Here is a 15,808-nt window from a genome sequence, read left to right on the forward strand (position 1 = left end):
GGTCTTTTCATACAAAAACTCCCCTTAATACTTGAACCCACAGACTGCAGCGAAGTATCTATGCATTGGAGAAACTAACAGCATTCAAATTTCACATTCTGAGTTGTCCTCTCTACTTATATCTGCATCTTTTCTTACATTCCTGTTCAAACAATGATGTTGCTAAACGGTCCGAATCTGGCTGTATAACTGGCTCCTCTGGAGGCTTTCTGGGAGTGCAACATTTTCCTGACACACTCTGAGACTGTGGGTTAGGCTCCATGACAGAGAGAAGCTGTACCTTGGGAACGTGCCTGCTTCCGGAGTCCCTGTGACCCTCCTACAGCCTCTGGCACTGCGTGGGCTCTGCTCTGCTCTTGCTCTGACACTTCCCTCAAATTTCCAGGCCCCTAATCGTCCTTTTGTGATCGAACAGACATTTTTAACAGCAGCAAACGCACTTCTATACAATGAACTGTGAATGAGAGCATGTCTTTTTATTAACTAAACATTCCCTTTTATGCCAAAAGTTCAAAGTTGTGCACTTCAGCACAGAGGCTACAGGTTCTGTGACTTGGAAACAGTGCAGATGCTTTTCTGGAGGCCACTCAGACACCAGCCACAGCAATTTTCCAATAAAATCTCATGCAAATGGTGTCACTACATAATAGAAGATGGACTGTATTCTTTCTAACAGGGATAAAAAGTTCTCTTTGGAGAACTTCAAATACAGAGCATCAGCTATTTCAGAAGTATGCCAGGAAGGGTCCCTTGCAAAAGTGCTTATTCAGTACAGACTACCATGATTTACATGGTTTAGGTCAACTCATTTTCAGCAGGTTAAAGACTCAGAAGCTGGAAACTCTAGGCCAGTGTGAGCCTGCTCTGTCATGACTAGGATACAGTTTGTGTCTTTCTGTTGGATAAAGGAGACATTTACACAGCAGGGAGAGAGGCATCAATGAAAACTTCAGAAAACATAAAGAAGCCTAATTCAGGTTAAATTCATATGGTCACCAACACTTCCTTTAGGGACAAGGGCATCTTTAACACAGGAGAAGAGGAAAGATAAGTATGTTTCAACTGGCAAAAGGTGTGGGGAAAATGTATCACATACATCATACCTTTGGCACTTGGTCCTCCCACAGTGCAAGGATGGGACAAGGTGGTCCTTGACACTCCTTCCAAGCCTACACGACCTTTTGCTGCTGACTAAAACAAAAAAACAGTGAGCAAATGCTGATGCTCCCACCACCTACTAGTAAAAGGAAAAGCAATTTCCAGTCATCATTTGTAGAGGAGAATGACATTCTGCTGAAAACCAGGAAGTTCTCAGAGACCCCTCACTTCCACAGCAGAAGTTGAGGACACCTGGAAATTCCCAGCTGGCTGCCAGGACAGAGAGCCGTGCGCCAACAAGCTTGTTACCAATGCTGTCCTAGAACAAGAGACCAGAGAACTGAGAGAACTCATGCTTTAATAGACACTGAAATCACAAAGGAAGAAGGCCAAATGCCTCAGCAATTTCAATAAAAATATGAAAATCTTTTTACATGGTAAATTTCATAATATAAAAAGTTTAATGCTGTCTGGAAACAGAGTTTTAATTTACAAAAATGTCCGTATAGGCCAAACATGGCTAACACTGCATACATGGAGAGCAAGTGCTAAAGGGCTGCTGCTTGGAAGAGTCTTTGCTGACAGTCCTCTGAGTTACCATCTTCAATGCTCTTTTGAAGAGTTCTGCAACCGAGGGGCGAAGTTTTCCATACGCATTTGCAGCCTTTCTGGACTGCACTGCAATGCAATGAACCCAAAATTGCTCAAATCCATTATTACCACCTAGCCTGAAACTACCAGTGTTTTCTATCAGATTCACAGATCTTCTGTGCACCTGAATCTGTTCTGCAACATGAAAGAGAACAAACTGTCACAGAACGAGTTTGACCTAACGAGAGGAAGTGCGGCCAAGACTGATGTACACAGGTATAGCACCCTTCTATGATTTTTTGCCTTATTTAAACAAGGTACGACTAAAAAGAAGGAAAACCAGTAGCAGGCCGGGGTTCAGGCTAACCAACAAAACCAAATTAAACGGGATTTTGTTCCATGAGATTGTTTACTGTTGCCCTTTAGTTTCAGCTACAGATAGACAATAAAATATCTGTAATCGGTATCTCACACAGTAAAACACATGGGATAAAACCAAACTAAAATACATTCCACGGCCCGGGGGAATCGTTGCATGTGGCAGGTTTAGTGTGAAAGTGGGTAATACCTAATTCTTATTGCTCACTGTATTAAGCAGTGTTGTCACTTGTACCATGCACAAATACAACAACGACAAATGCATTTAAACGCCACAGAAGGAATTCTAATATCAAACAGAGAACATGTGATTTTCATTTCCTGAATTTCTCCACATATTGGGCAAACCTGATAAAACTGCTTTTTCCTCACAAAGGGGTTGTTTCTCAGTTGGGGGTGGAGGAGTGAGGCACAAGGTGTGTGAAGTGTCTCCCAGACATAAGCAAGCATGCATGTTGACGGCTCTCATTAAGCCAATGGAAGTGCCCTGTGCCAAGCCCATGGAAATAAACTTCTCAAAGACTTGTTCTAGTGACACCCACCTTCCTTATTTATACAACATCAATTTCCCAAGTACTGAACATCTGACCCCTCCCTGCTTCTAACGCATCCCTCCCCTTAAAAAATAAACCACAACGGAAGAACCACCACCCCCCACCCCAAGTTAGCTCTTTCTGAAAACTTTAAGCCAGTATGAAACCTACTGGCAGCATGAAAAAGGGTTGTACCAAAATGACAATATAGAATTTCCACAGATTAAAGAGCCTTTAGCTACGGATGTAAACTACAGTAAAGAGGCTTATTTCCGGCATGTTATGCAGCACTACAGGGAGTATTTGCTGTTGCTATACATAAAAAGCTGCCCACTTCCATCCTGGGTGTTCCTGGGATGTCGTTCTAAGTTATGCTGGTCAGAAACAGAGCAAGTCACACAGAGTCCCTCAGCAGTCGTGTGACCACAGCAAGCTGCACGATCAGCAGCCACCATCGACCTGATGTGTCGGTGCTGTACTGACTCATTTTGGCCCACTATTCTAATGTTCCCCACCTAACGATGGAAAGACAGTATCTAGCACCAAACCATCTCAGAAAGATGCAGTATACAGACAAGTAACTTGAATCGTATAAACTGAATGGATTTAGTCAACTTTTTTTTTTTTTTTTTGCTACATTGCATAATATGAGTAAATGAATAACTACTCTTTTTGTCTTTCTGCACTGAAACTTTTGTGACCATCCATCTCTCGTTAGCTGACTGTAACTACACAGTCTGATGTTCTTTGCCCTCAGCGCTTGTGTTCGTTTCTTGCAATAGCAAAAAGGAAATCATTCTCTCAACATCAGTGGCTTCCAGAATATACTCAAAGCAAGCATTTCGTACGTGCACCATGATTAAGTAGAACCTAAGTAATTTTACATCATGGTATCAGAATTGAATCCTCTGTCCTGCTATCACGCTTTTCTTCTGAGATCCCCCCAAGATCACAAATACTCAGGTCCACATTTTCAAGAAGAGCATCCAGACGTGATAAGTGCAACAATTACCTGCATCAGCAATGATCCCCTCACTAGTTTGGAGATCTGACTGCACTCACCATTCAGGTAGTCAGCTGCAAGACTGAAAGTTGGCTTAAGATCCCTCTAAAACTCAGGGCCTTATTAATAAGCCTCACAACACCTCCGTGAGGTAGGTAGGTAAGTTTTACTATCCCCATGTATATAGACAGGGAAGATGAGGCACAGAGAGGTGAAGTGATGAGCCTTCAGTCACTTGACAAATGTTGGGAGTGCATAATAGAAACCAAAAGCCTTGGTGATCCAGTGCTCCGACTTCATAGCACGCAGCCTGTGAAATACTCTGCTTGGATCTAAGTGCACAGTGTGGCTGAGTTCATGTCCACAGTTTTCAGTGCATGTAAATTATCATTTTGATTCTGATTACGTCACTACGTTTAATGGTCACTTAAAAAAAAGAATAGCCTCCAACTTGATTCACAGCACCTAAATGCCACCTAGCCTAGGAAAGCTTTCTGTCCTTCCCACATCACCCCTGGGGTGCTCTCTTTTTCCAAAAGGTGCACAGGTTCTGCACACAGCTGGTCTGCACGTTCCCTCACGTGTGTGTCCTGACTGCACAGTGACAGAAACGTATCCTGCCTGTGTACACTGGTGTACTTGCTCCTGAAGAAACTTGTCTCCACAGCAGGGGAAGGTTCTGCAGATGGGCCCACGATGAGCTACTTGCAAACGTTTAGTAGGATCAGAGAAGGATTTACTTGGATAACTTCTAAACCACATACACTGATGTCACATTCCTGCCAATGTGGAACTACAAAACAATATTATGAGCCTCACTGTCTGTACACACTCAGCAGACAGAAGACATCTGTACTGCCCAAATACCTGCCAAGATGAAAATTTCACCATCGTAACATTGTGTGCCAGAAAGATCAGAGCGTTGATAACACAGAGCTCATCTCTCTGACACACTCACTACCTCATGCTGAGGCTCACCTTCTCCGTTATACCCAAACATTCTTTGGGAGCAGCTCAACCAGCAGAAAGTCACCTGAGAGGTTTCCCTCCAGACAGAAGTTACCTGGGATGCAGGTTTTAGAACGGGGCATCTCTCTCCTCTTGTCTTTGTGTCACTGTTTATATCAATGAAAAGAGAACTGCTATGGAGTTGCAGTGTCAGCAATTTCTTGTGTTTTGCTAACAACTTACTGGAGGTACCTAGAGGTGTGTTATCTCCTCCTCTCTGCCAGCCTTTAAACCAACCAGAGAAACGGCTTGTAATGCTGCAAGCAGAAACCTGTGCATGCTTTATGGAAGTTCTGCCTCCTCTCTTCTCTCTCCAATCCCTGATATGTATAATTTCTGTATAAAAAGCCAGCTGTAAAACCTCCTATTAGGATAAAAAATACAAGGTGGTGGCTTAAAATCTAACATTTTTTGAACAGAAAGAGATTTGCTGGACCGGTTGCAGCAAAAACGGAACGCTACATAGAACCTGTGAAGCAAGTCTGGCCAAAGACCTGATAACAGAAACTAAAACCCATCTGTGTGAGGCCCAGGTTCCTACACAGGGACAGCAAGGGCCAATCTGTTGCATTTCTGTGTATTGACAAAAGTATGACCATGGCTTCTTAGATAATATTCTGTGGTTCTGTATCGATAAAGGCAAGTGGGCAGAAGCAAATACTTTAACAAGACTTTAAGTTATCGGTTGGTACTCAAGACATTTCAACATTTGGAGGATGGAAAAAATCTTCCTGGTGACAAGAATTTATAACCATTCCCAGACGGCAGCCTCATGGGGCGTACAGACCCTGCAGCGCTACTGGGAGGTGGAGGGTGAGCTGATGTCACTGCATTTGTAGTTTCAGGGTGTCTGTGTCCATTAGGAGGGTTCTTTTGTGGAGAAGCAAGGTGTTGCTCAATAGACAGGTCCTTTAGTTCCAGCTTTTCTGCGCTTTCTTCTTTGCTGTGCCGTGGAGACAAATTTAGCAAGCTGAGGACATCTTTCTTAGAAGTCATTGTTCCAGGTGCTCCTCGGAGAATCTTTATTGGGCCACTGGAGTGCTGGGGGGTGTTTTGCCAGAACATCTTTAAGTTGTGAATCGCTTGCACTTTTTCATCAATGGCAGCCATTTTTAGTTTGTCTATGTCTGGGGCATCAGCTGGGCTAGAGCGAGCAGAACCGGTGGAGGAGTAAGAAAGAGCTGGAGATGGAGTGCTGCCAGCAGGAGACTGATGCCCTGAACTCGGGGAGATATTTCTGGGTGATTTAGAAATATGAGCACTGTAAGGAGAGCTGGGGTACTTGAGCTTAAAGTGTGGCTGCTCAGTTAAGGACCCGTGTGAATCACAGCTTGGAGATGGCTGCCCACTGTACTGGCCCGTGCCTTCTTTGTTTGACATCTCCGATGCTGTGGGGCTATTATAGCCAGAACTCACTTTCTGAAGGGATGAACTCCTTGTTGGAGGCTTTGGTTTAATTGCAAGAGGTGAAGACTGATTTTTCTGACTCGAGCTGATTGGCCTGCTGAACGCACTGGTCTCTGATGATTTGAATGCAGACATACCTGCTGGTGTGGGAGCTGCATCATCGGAATTTTTGCTCTTACTTATTTGACTGCTGCTTCTCTGAAGACGTTCAACAGCAATGAGGTGACTCTGAGTTTCTTCCAGGATTTTTTGAGCCAACTCTTGAGGATCAAGCTTTGGATTACTGTCCTCTTGGGATTTGACAGTGCTGTCAGTCTCAGTACTAGACTGGTCAGATTCCCCAGTATCAGAACTTGCAAGTTTTCCAACTTTCTGGAAAGGTGAGTTTGGGCTGGGAATAAGAGTCATTTTAACAGGAGAATTTGGAGTACTTATGCTCCCTTTGGAACTGACAGGCTCTTTAACACCACCAGTTTGACCAGCTTTGGGCTGCTTGTGATCAGGGGAAAATCTTGTTTTTACATTTTCCTGGTAACTGGCCAAAGGCTCATTGCTGATTATAGAAAAACCTTCATATTCTTCTTCATCTTTGCTGGCTACCACGCTGGTTTGTGGAGACAACTGGCTCTGCACTGCAGACCTATGTGGATAGATGTTCTTGGGCCTCTCATAGTCCTGGCGTCCTCTGTGTCCCACGCCATCCGGCATGCTCTCTGGCTTGGAAACAAAACTCATGGAAGAGGCAATGGAGCTCAGGCTATACACAGAAATGGCATCTGATGCGATGCCATCCGGACAAGTAGGAGAGAATGGTGGGTTTTGGTACTGTGGTACAGGGTTGGAAATAGACTGAGCAGAAGCCAGTGACTCTAGTGATGAGGAACTGTCCAGGCTAAGGCGCTTAGGCAGCTCTGTAGAATCTAAAAAAGAATTTAAAAAAAGTACAAGCGTGCCCTTAGATACACAGTAATAGTAAACCAAATCAGGCAATGTGCTTATCAGAACTAAGAGAAAATGCTATAAAACATGCACTGCATTACTTAAAAGAAAAAACCACAAGCACAACAACAAACCAAACAACCTATTACATAGGTGAGAAAAATAATGAGCACAGGTCAGGAAACGTATGGACGAGGGCCTCAGACCAAGTATCCTAAGGGAAAACTTTGGGAATTCACCAACTGATTAGGATTTTATATCTCAAAATCTTCCAGCTGCTGGTGTGTATTCCTAACTTTGTCTTCAGGCAAATCTGAACGCTGTTTTTAACATTAAAAAACCGTCTGCTGCACTTGTTAAGTGATGCATGGCCTGTGGTGCATGTATGATGATGAATGTGTGATGTCTGCAAAAGGAACGACTGTGAGATTTCAATGGAATTGATTTTGATCAAATCATCAGATAGTATACGAGCAAAAACTACTCTAAGTAGCTTTACCAAAAAGTGCCAGCAAGGACTGTAGAGCAAAGTGCATGGTCCTTCTATTAGCTTGCTTCCCAGTTTTCAGAATCACCTCCTCTTGCCCCACTTCACAAAGGTCAAAACCTGTAGCAGAACAAGGAGCAAAAAGTCACAATTCATGAAAAGATCCTATGTTCTAAACAAGCATCATCTTGTTTTTAGCACACACAGAACAAAGAGACATTAAATGCAATGCCCTGGAATGACATCTCTTCATCTGCAATATCTGGTTTGCTTTTATTACTATTTATCAGATCTTCACAAGAGCACTATGGAGTTGGGCTGTGAACACTTGTACATACACAAAGCACACCAGTCCAAACTGATAGACAAAACACACTGCTCAGTATTTTAGCTGCAAATTATATGGAATTATTCCAACCCAGGCCATTCTGTGATTCTGTGAAGAACAAAGACCATGGAGTTTACCAAACAAGGCCTGGGCAGCAGGAGGCATAAATGTGAGGGACAAGCAATGCCTGGCTTTTACAAGCTCTTCAGGCTTCTTGGACATCTCTTTCCACCATGTTGCCTCTTTCCTGCAGTGTCCTTCCCCTAAGCCTTTGCAGGTCCAAGTCAGAATAAAACCTAGTTAGATATTTAGTTCTTACCTATCTTTTCTGCAGGATGCAGATCCTGGTACATACTATCCTGGCCTATTGCACAGGTTGCCCAGCCAAAGGAATGACTGGTTCACCTTCAGGTAGGAAGTCAGAAGCAAACTCACAAGTATGCATTATGGACAACAGGAGAACCAGATTCTGAAATTAAAACAGCACCGATTTGCTCTAAACCCTGAAATCCACCTTCTGTTGACTCAGGAGATGTTCTGGTGCATGACAAAAAAGCTGTTTATCACTGACCAATCTGTAAATGGGAGCTTGGTGCATGTGAACTGGCCGTGCAATACTGAGCAGTCAAGGAACATATCCAGAGATGCAGAGACCAAAGAGAACCCAGACAAACAAATCTACAGCTGTGAGCCTCATCGCTACTTCAAGCCACCGTATGAGACACCAGCACTAGCTTCAGAAAGATAAGGAAAGAAGTGTTTTCCTACCTAGAGCTGCCAGAAACTCATGACAGCCAGGAAGCCTCCAGAGTTGGACACTGATAGAAACCTGGATTGGTGCAGAGGAGAAATCCTGTTCCTTCTCGCCTGCCTGAAGTTGAACCAGGACTTGATGTAGCTGAAAATAACACAAACATTATCCATTCCTTAGAAATCAAATCACTGCTTTTCTGACAGTCACACCGAAGGAAATGCATGCTGAGAGCCCCTCACCAATACACTCATACACTTAGCTGCTGCTCCTGAACAGAACAGTGAGATGAAAGATCTGAGCAGAGAGAACAGTCCAGGGACAGCAATTATGGACACACTTGATCAGCAGCACATCAAGGGACAGAACAAGGGGGAGGGCTGGGGTGTGGTCAGTGGAAATTGAGTAAGGAGGAAGCACAGCAGGAATGCATGGGAAGTGAAAGCAAAGGGGCTACTCACAGACATTTGCTAAAGCCCGTACCATGACTGAGCAATACGCCTTAAATGAAACCCAGAAAACTCATTCTCAGCATTTAACTGGGCAGAATGAGTCACATGAAGCTATGGAAGACTTTCCTAATATCTCTGTGGCCTTCCAGGAGTGAATTTACTCAACACTGCCCAAAGGACAGGAGTAGCAAAATTGAGAAAAAAAAAATGTGTTTATGAAGATCTGACACAAGTTAAGGTGCCAAGGCCTCAAAAACACAGCCAGGGAAGGAAGGATGGAAAATCATTAACTGGGGACCAGATACCTCAGGACCACCCATCTCTTCCAACCCACAAAAGCTTACACAGTCTTTTTCCACATTAGCACCATGGGGCAAATTCCAGGCCTGAAAGCAGGGTGAAGATGGTACCCTGCAGCTCAGGGAAATGGCTCTGCAGCAACCAAGGCTTTAATCCTGCACAGCAGTGTCATTCCCCTGTGCATGTAATATACTCACCATTCCCACCACATTTTTAACAGCCTTCAGGCAGCAGATAACAGAGAAGGAAAAGAGAGGAGAAAAGAACACAGGTTACTCTGTGCTACAAAATGCCTGTGACAGGGAGCCCTGCAGTGCAGCGACACATCCACATGCAAACAAGCATCCTGACTGCAGGATGCTCTATTCTGAGAAAGAAGGGAGCAATGGAAATGGCTTGAGCTGTGAATCAGGAGCCCAGCAGTGTAGGAAGTGGCAGCTGGAATCTGGGAATGCCCAGCTCACTGCAGTCAGCTCAGACAGAAGGCAGGCAGACACCCAGGCCAACCCACATTCTGGCAGAAGGCTGAACATAAAACAAGCCCTTCCATCCTTTTATCTGGTATATATTATTGGCATTTAAAACAGTCATCAATCCCTATATATTCCTTGCATATGTAGTAGCACCAAAGTTCGTACTTTTGTGGCTCCTGCCTTCCAGTTTATGCTAAAGATAAGCACTTTCTATCCAGAGCAAGAAATTAGACTGCCCACCTCACTGTTTCACTAACAAGAGCACGTGCTCCCTTCCAACACCAATTACTGGAAAGACACAGATAAAAGCAACAGCTATTGACTGAACTGAAAGTGTTCACGCTTCAGTTCTATGCGAAGTCTTGTCTCCTTTGGGACAGGCTGCGCCTTTGCTGCTCACCAACTGAAGTGCTGAGAAGAAGGAGGCAAGGCCAGCAAGTAGCAGCAGAAGTTGTGAGAGTTCAGCTGAAAAATCCTGAACTTACAACTAGGTAGGTTATTGTGCAAAAGGAAATTCTGCCTATGGTTTGGGCTACTCAAGAACATTTGCAGAAGCGATGCAATATATTCCTGCCAGTCTGAATATTCTTCCCTGGGTGATTTAACTGTCTGAGACAAGAAGACAATCGTGAAGTAATCTCATGGACAATCAAACATACAGATCTACTACGATGTTGTCCTCATCACATCCCATTTACAGCAAGCCTCCCTCTGGTGGTAAGGAGGAAAAAATAACCCTTCACAATAGAAGTCTCAGGCACTAACAAAAGAGCCAAAGCAAGAATGCAAAATATCACAAAGCCATCAGAAATATCCCTTGTGCTACTGTAACTTGTGACAAGAAACTATTTCCTTGAAGCAGACATAGTCTACCTGACCTACAAAGCAGCTTCTTAATGGATAACTACAAAGCTGGAGTTGTTATTTTGTATTCTGTGCAGACAAACTCAACACCACAGTGTGAATGAGAGCCCTCTAGAACCACACAGAGATAATCCCAGCTACTTTCCGTGGTACTTCCCCATAACATCTTTGCATGGTGAAAGGGGGAAATAGTCTGCTGTTCACCTGTTCACAATGTGTAGTGTGTTCATTTACTCAAGCAAGCAAATGATCACAATAAACCTTATTTGAGGAGCCATTGGGATAGTAAGAAACATGTAAGGGAAAGCTAGCCAGGCTGGTGGCACAGTGAAGTTAGGTTCTTCTAGGCATGCTACAAAAACAGGGAAAAGGGAAGAATGTGAAGGAGGTGGGGAGGATTGGGGCACAGGGGAGCACCATGGCCACAGGTTGGCACTATGTCTCTCTCTTAAATTAGGTGAATTCTTGCAGCAGAGCTATGACTACTCAAATCAGAAAAAAAACATTGGCTCAATAAGTTCTAAGATCCTGGCATCACCCAAAGTCAGGTATTCTCCGCGTTGTTGGTAACTACAGGGTACAAAATCAGCCAACACAGGCCCTGGATAGGATACAGATGTTTGGTCTGGATGGGCCAAAAAGTAGTGCTTCTACCACTCATTTTCCACATTTTGCTTCTCCCTCACTGTACAGTACGTATTATGCTTTCACTTTCACTGATCTGTGAGATCCAAGGCCATGCAACCCAGTAATATGCTTTTTCTTTTCTCCACACACACTTTCTTTCACACAAACAGGGAAATACAGAGTTTCGGCCTCCGAGGCTGATAAACCACAGCGCAAACCACTCTGTGTGTTTCTGAATTTACTGACCTGGAATGAACCATTTGGAAACTGGTACTGGAGAAAAACCTCCAACTTACCCTGTTGATGAGCTGTTCTCCTGTTTCTGAAGCTGTGATAAGTTTACAAAGTGCCTGAAGTGCAGGGTTAGGCAAACCTGGAAAATACCAGCAAAAACAGATTGTTCAGTACCTGCTTATTGTCTGCTAAGAATGTAGCAACCTGAATCGGACGTAACTCCAGCTAATTCTTAGAACTCTCTCCCCAACTGAATCATTCTGGAAACAGCAGCAATTTCCAGAAAATGTTTTTCCCAACCTTGCATCTGATTATAAAAGAAGGGGAGAGATATCTTACTTCTCAAATACTGGACCCAGGAGTAAATGATTTCAATCTACAACAGTTTCATTAACATTTACTTCTAGAACCTCTATTCTGTTAAATGCTTTCACTTCATTATTGTAGAAACCTAGACCAGCAGCATCATTCTGCAGGCTTACACCAAAGAAAGGCAGGAAAAGGCAAATGTCTGCTTAGATATAAGAGAACAGAGCCTGCAGCTGGCCTGCTTCTTACCTAGGAGTGACTGTATGGTGCTGCTGCACTGCTGCAGTCGTTCACCAGGGTCGGAGGTGGGGAAGAACACTGCTGCTGGCAGGCCGCTGGCTGGAGGGTCCAAGCGAAACCCCACTGCTGTGAGCAGTGCCTGCCAGCCTGGGATACCTCCAACTTTATTCTCCACGCTTTGCTGGGAAGTATACATGGAGTTGTGCTGCCCATTCTGGATTCGCTGCAATGATTTCTCCACCTGTGAGGAAAATACAGAGTTAGCTCACTATAGAAGAGATTTTTATTAACAACATCATTTTACACAGTAAAGAGGCAGGAACAAAGGGCTGAGGGACAGCAAGGCTGGTGATGAATCTGTCACACATAGAAGACTAAGTGCTCCTGAAAACAGAGGTTCAAGCAGCTCAGCACCCACAGCTTTAAAATAACTGTGACTAGCAACACTGTGCTCTGGGACTGGGTAAATGAATGCCACAGGAACGAAGTACCAGCCTGATTGTGACTATTTCCAATAAGTGAGCAGTGGCATCTGTCTGCTCAAGATGACTCACTCTCAGGTTCCAGCCTCTTAAGTACACTGTTCGTTACCAGACAAGAGCGTGCAGAGCTATATGGTAAGGAGTAACAAGAGGAAAGTGGCCACAAAAACCCAGTAAGTGGAATGACTAGCAATGTTCATGAGTTTCCATCCTCTCATGGATACTCCACATTCCTGTGGGACTACAGAAGACATACTGGGAAAATAAAAAAAGAAAATAAAAGCACTACAAGAGTGTCCTCATCATCTGGCAGCTTGACCTCCACCCTGGCACTCCCCACAGCAGGCTACTGGTACATGTGGGAACAGAAGTGTCTCTCATCTCCAAGTCTGCCCACAGACCTCAGTCACTAGCTCTGCACCCCTGTGACTGCTCTCTTGCAATGTCCATAGCAATTTTCCTTGTCAAAACAATTAACCCCAACGATAATCTCATTTTTAAAGCATATCCCCAATTCAACAGCTTATGCAAACCAGATGGGACTGGGAAAGATTCTTGTCATGACACAACAGAGGACTTCATATCTACTCTGGAGACTCCTTTAGGTATCCCATTCTTCTTACACTGACTGGTTTAGCAAGGTAATGACTTACGGTATGAAAGAAGGCTTGAAGGTTCATATCCAAGTGTGACCTATTACACATCAGGGTGCTTCTCCTCCCATTCTTCATTCAAAGATTCATCTCTCTACGACACAGACTGCAAGCCCCCCTCCCATGCCTGCCAGGTGCTGCAGCATTGCCTCCCTTACCAGATGGAGCAGGACACGCAGGGCATCCCGTGCCCTTTCGGGATGCTGCAGAATCTCAGTCAGGGCCTGTCCTACCAGTGAAGAGGGGCTGTTCAGCTTCATATCGCTCCCAATAAGCATGAAGCCTGCAGGGTTCAGAAGAAGAGACTTACTGAAAATTGAGTCAAGCTGAGACAGAAATGAGACAGACTGAGAACCTCTGTTACTGGAAACATGCAGAACAGAAGCAGATAACTTCTCCCTGCTCAGACTAATGACATAATGTTTTATTGCACCCTGCATGATTACTGTCCACTCGCTGCCCAGTTCTATGAGACTGAATTTCTAGAAAGCTTCTGGATGCTTCTTACTTGTCATCCTCTGCTAACTCAATTCTGCTTTCCTGCTCAAACAAGTGGAATAACACTGTCTTTTGGTTAAGTGCTCCCCTACAAATCTCAAACACGTACTGAATGAGTGGTATTGCACATTATTTCTTTGTAGTCATGGAACAATTGTGATGAAACACTTTACCTTGCAATTGCTCTAGATTATATTAAATCCACAACCCATTTACTATACAGCAAAATACCAACATTTCTCCCTGATACTGACATTCAGCCACGCTCAGATGAATTAGAGCCTGAAACACAGGCTGAGTTCTGTGTGAGCGCAGGGAACGTGCTGCTCTCAGCTACCTGCTAGCACCAATTCTTTCTTAATTCAAACTCTCTGGCATAAGAACCCTTTCTAAAACTCACAGATTATCACAAGACAGATTCCTCCTACCTGCCCAGTTGGATGGATGGGAGAACTGCTTGCTGCTCTGTACAGTCTTCATTGCTTCACCAAGGGCTGCGCTGGCTTTCATCCCATTTAAGAGGGAGGAATAGAAGGCGTGTACAAACATTTTGGATGCAGCCACTGGAACAGGCCACAGGGACACTAGGACACACTGAGCCCCAGCAGCCAGGAATGCTCTTGTCAAGCCAATGACTCCATCAGCAGTGACTTTGCTGTTGGATTCTTGGTAAGAGCCAAGAACCACTAATTTTACAGGAAGCCGCAGATCCAGGACATCAGCTGCAGTCAGCAGAAACTCCTGGAGAGGAGGACAGTCTGAGATGCTCTCCACATCACTGGCATCATCCTGCATGCGAAGGGATTCTGGAATTGTGTAGGGGTTCCCAAATGAACTCTTGCTGCTGGCTGGATTGCTGTCAGTGTTGGGTGTCAGGACCAAAGCAGCAAGCTTCCAGGAGACGTGGGTTGCAAAATGGACACACTCTGCCTGAGTGAGGGCACTCATGACTCTCTCTTTTGTTGCTGCACTGCCAACTAAGGGTTGGCAGCCAAGTAACTCTGATACCATATATGCTTCCTCTTCTGCAGAAGGCATAGGTCCCCACAGCCACCTATCCATAACTGCTGAAGGGAGCTTGGGATTTCCTATGACAGCTGCCATTGAGGTAGAACTGGAGTAAGCAGAAGTATTCTTCTTTCCATGGGACTATATGGAGAGAAAAAGAAAGCATAAATTGGGCTCAGAGATCTGTCTGTTGAGGTGTTGCTAGTAAAGCAATCTGTCTCTTTGGTTATAAACAGAAGTTTGGACATTGTAATTATTAAAGAAAGCTCTGTATTTCATTAGTTTTTTCCATTTAAATATTCCAAGGAATATCTCCACTTTAGGACTGTCAGGATTTCTATCTCCGCTTCTTGGTTTAACATATAGATTAAAACAGAAAGGAATATACGTAGCCCAGGTCATCCTGAAGGGCTGTAGGAGAGCTAAACATACAAAGAAGATCCCAGCTTCCCACTTTAAGGGAGGATTATTTGTAAACACCCACTACCTGGTTTCTAGCACCCGTATTTCAAGGATTAGCAGATCCACTGCCAACAGCATGGCGCTGTGTGCAACTGATTACTAGGGCCTGATACTGACCAGAAATCCTTAATGCCCACATGAGTAACAGAGAAAATATTCAGACCTTTTTGCTGTTCCAGTGACTGCATTTAACCCAATGCAAGGCCAGACATGCAGCGTTAACACTGCTCAGCAAAAGAGATGTGACTTAAGATATTCTCCCTGGAGACACAGGCCTTAGAAAAGTTGACAGTGTTTGCCATGCATCAGCATGAAGATATTTCGGAGATTTGCCAGAGGTATCGGCTTTGACTTATGGCTTCACTGTCATGAGACATCAATGTCCTCCACACAGAAACCTGAGAAGCAGGGAAACGTAACTAGGAATGTGATAAGGCAGCTAATTCACCAAGGAAGCTCAGCATGTATCACGAACACCTACATTTCTGCAGTTTGCCCACAACCCAGGATATGCTGCCCTTCCAAGGAGGATATCCGATTCCCCTCGTACTTCCTGGCATATCTGGTGCTGTGATTCTATACTGCAGAAATTATACCAGAATACTTTGCATGCTCATCTGCCCTGGGAGTGCTGCAGGAAGGTGGCACATTTACCATTTCTATTGTGCAGGAGGACAGAGCTG

The 15,808-nt window shown here is 44.3% G+C and overlaps 1 protein-coding gene across 2 annotated transcripts in view; it reads right to left on the reverse strand.

Annotated features, from left to right (window-relative positions):
- Nucleotides 1–1,439: 1,439 nt before the first annotated feature.
- TTC28 (tetratricopeptide repeat domain 28) overlaps nucleotides 1,440–15,808 on the reverse strand; it is a 126,483-nt gene continuing 112,114 nt past the window's right edge. For both annotated transcript variants that reach the window (XM_085238228.1, XM_085238229.1), the window contains 7 exons: nucleotides 14,084–14,804; nucleotides 13,316–13,440; nucleotides 12,032–12,263; nucleotides 11,536–11,612; nucleotides 8,541–8,670; nucleotides 7,457–7,564; nucleotides 1,440–6,938 (listed from right to left, as the gene is read on the reverse strand). In XM_085238228.1, the coding sequence (XP_085094354.1) occupies nucleotides 5,314–6,938; nucleotides 7,457–7,564; nucleotides 8,541–8,670; nucleotides 11,536–11,612; nucleotides 12,032–12,263; nucleotides 13,316–13,440; nucleotides 14,084–14,804 (3,018 nt within the window). In that variant the 3' untranslated portion in view covers nucleotides 1,440–5,313. The remainder of the gene's footprint in view (nucleotides 6,939–7,456; nucleotides 7,565–8,540; nucleotides 8,671–11,535; nucleotides 11,613–12,031; nucleotides 12,264–13,315; nucleotides 13,441–14,083; nucleotides 14,805–15,808) is intronic.

Source organism: Meleagris gallopavo, chromosome 17 (assembly GCF_905368555.1).
Source record: "Meleagris gallopavo chromosome 17, MGAL_WU_HG_1.1, whole genome shotgun sequence".
Classification (NCBI taxonomy): domain Eukaryota; kingdom Metazoa; phylum Chordata; class Aves; order Galliformes; family Phasianidae; genus Meleagris; species Meleagris gallopavo.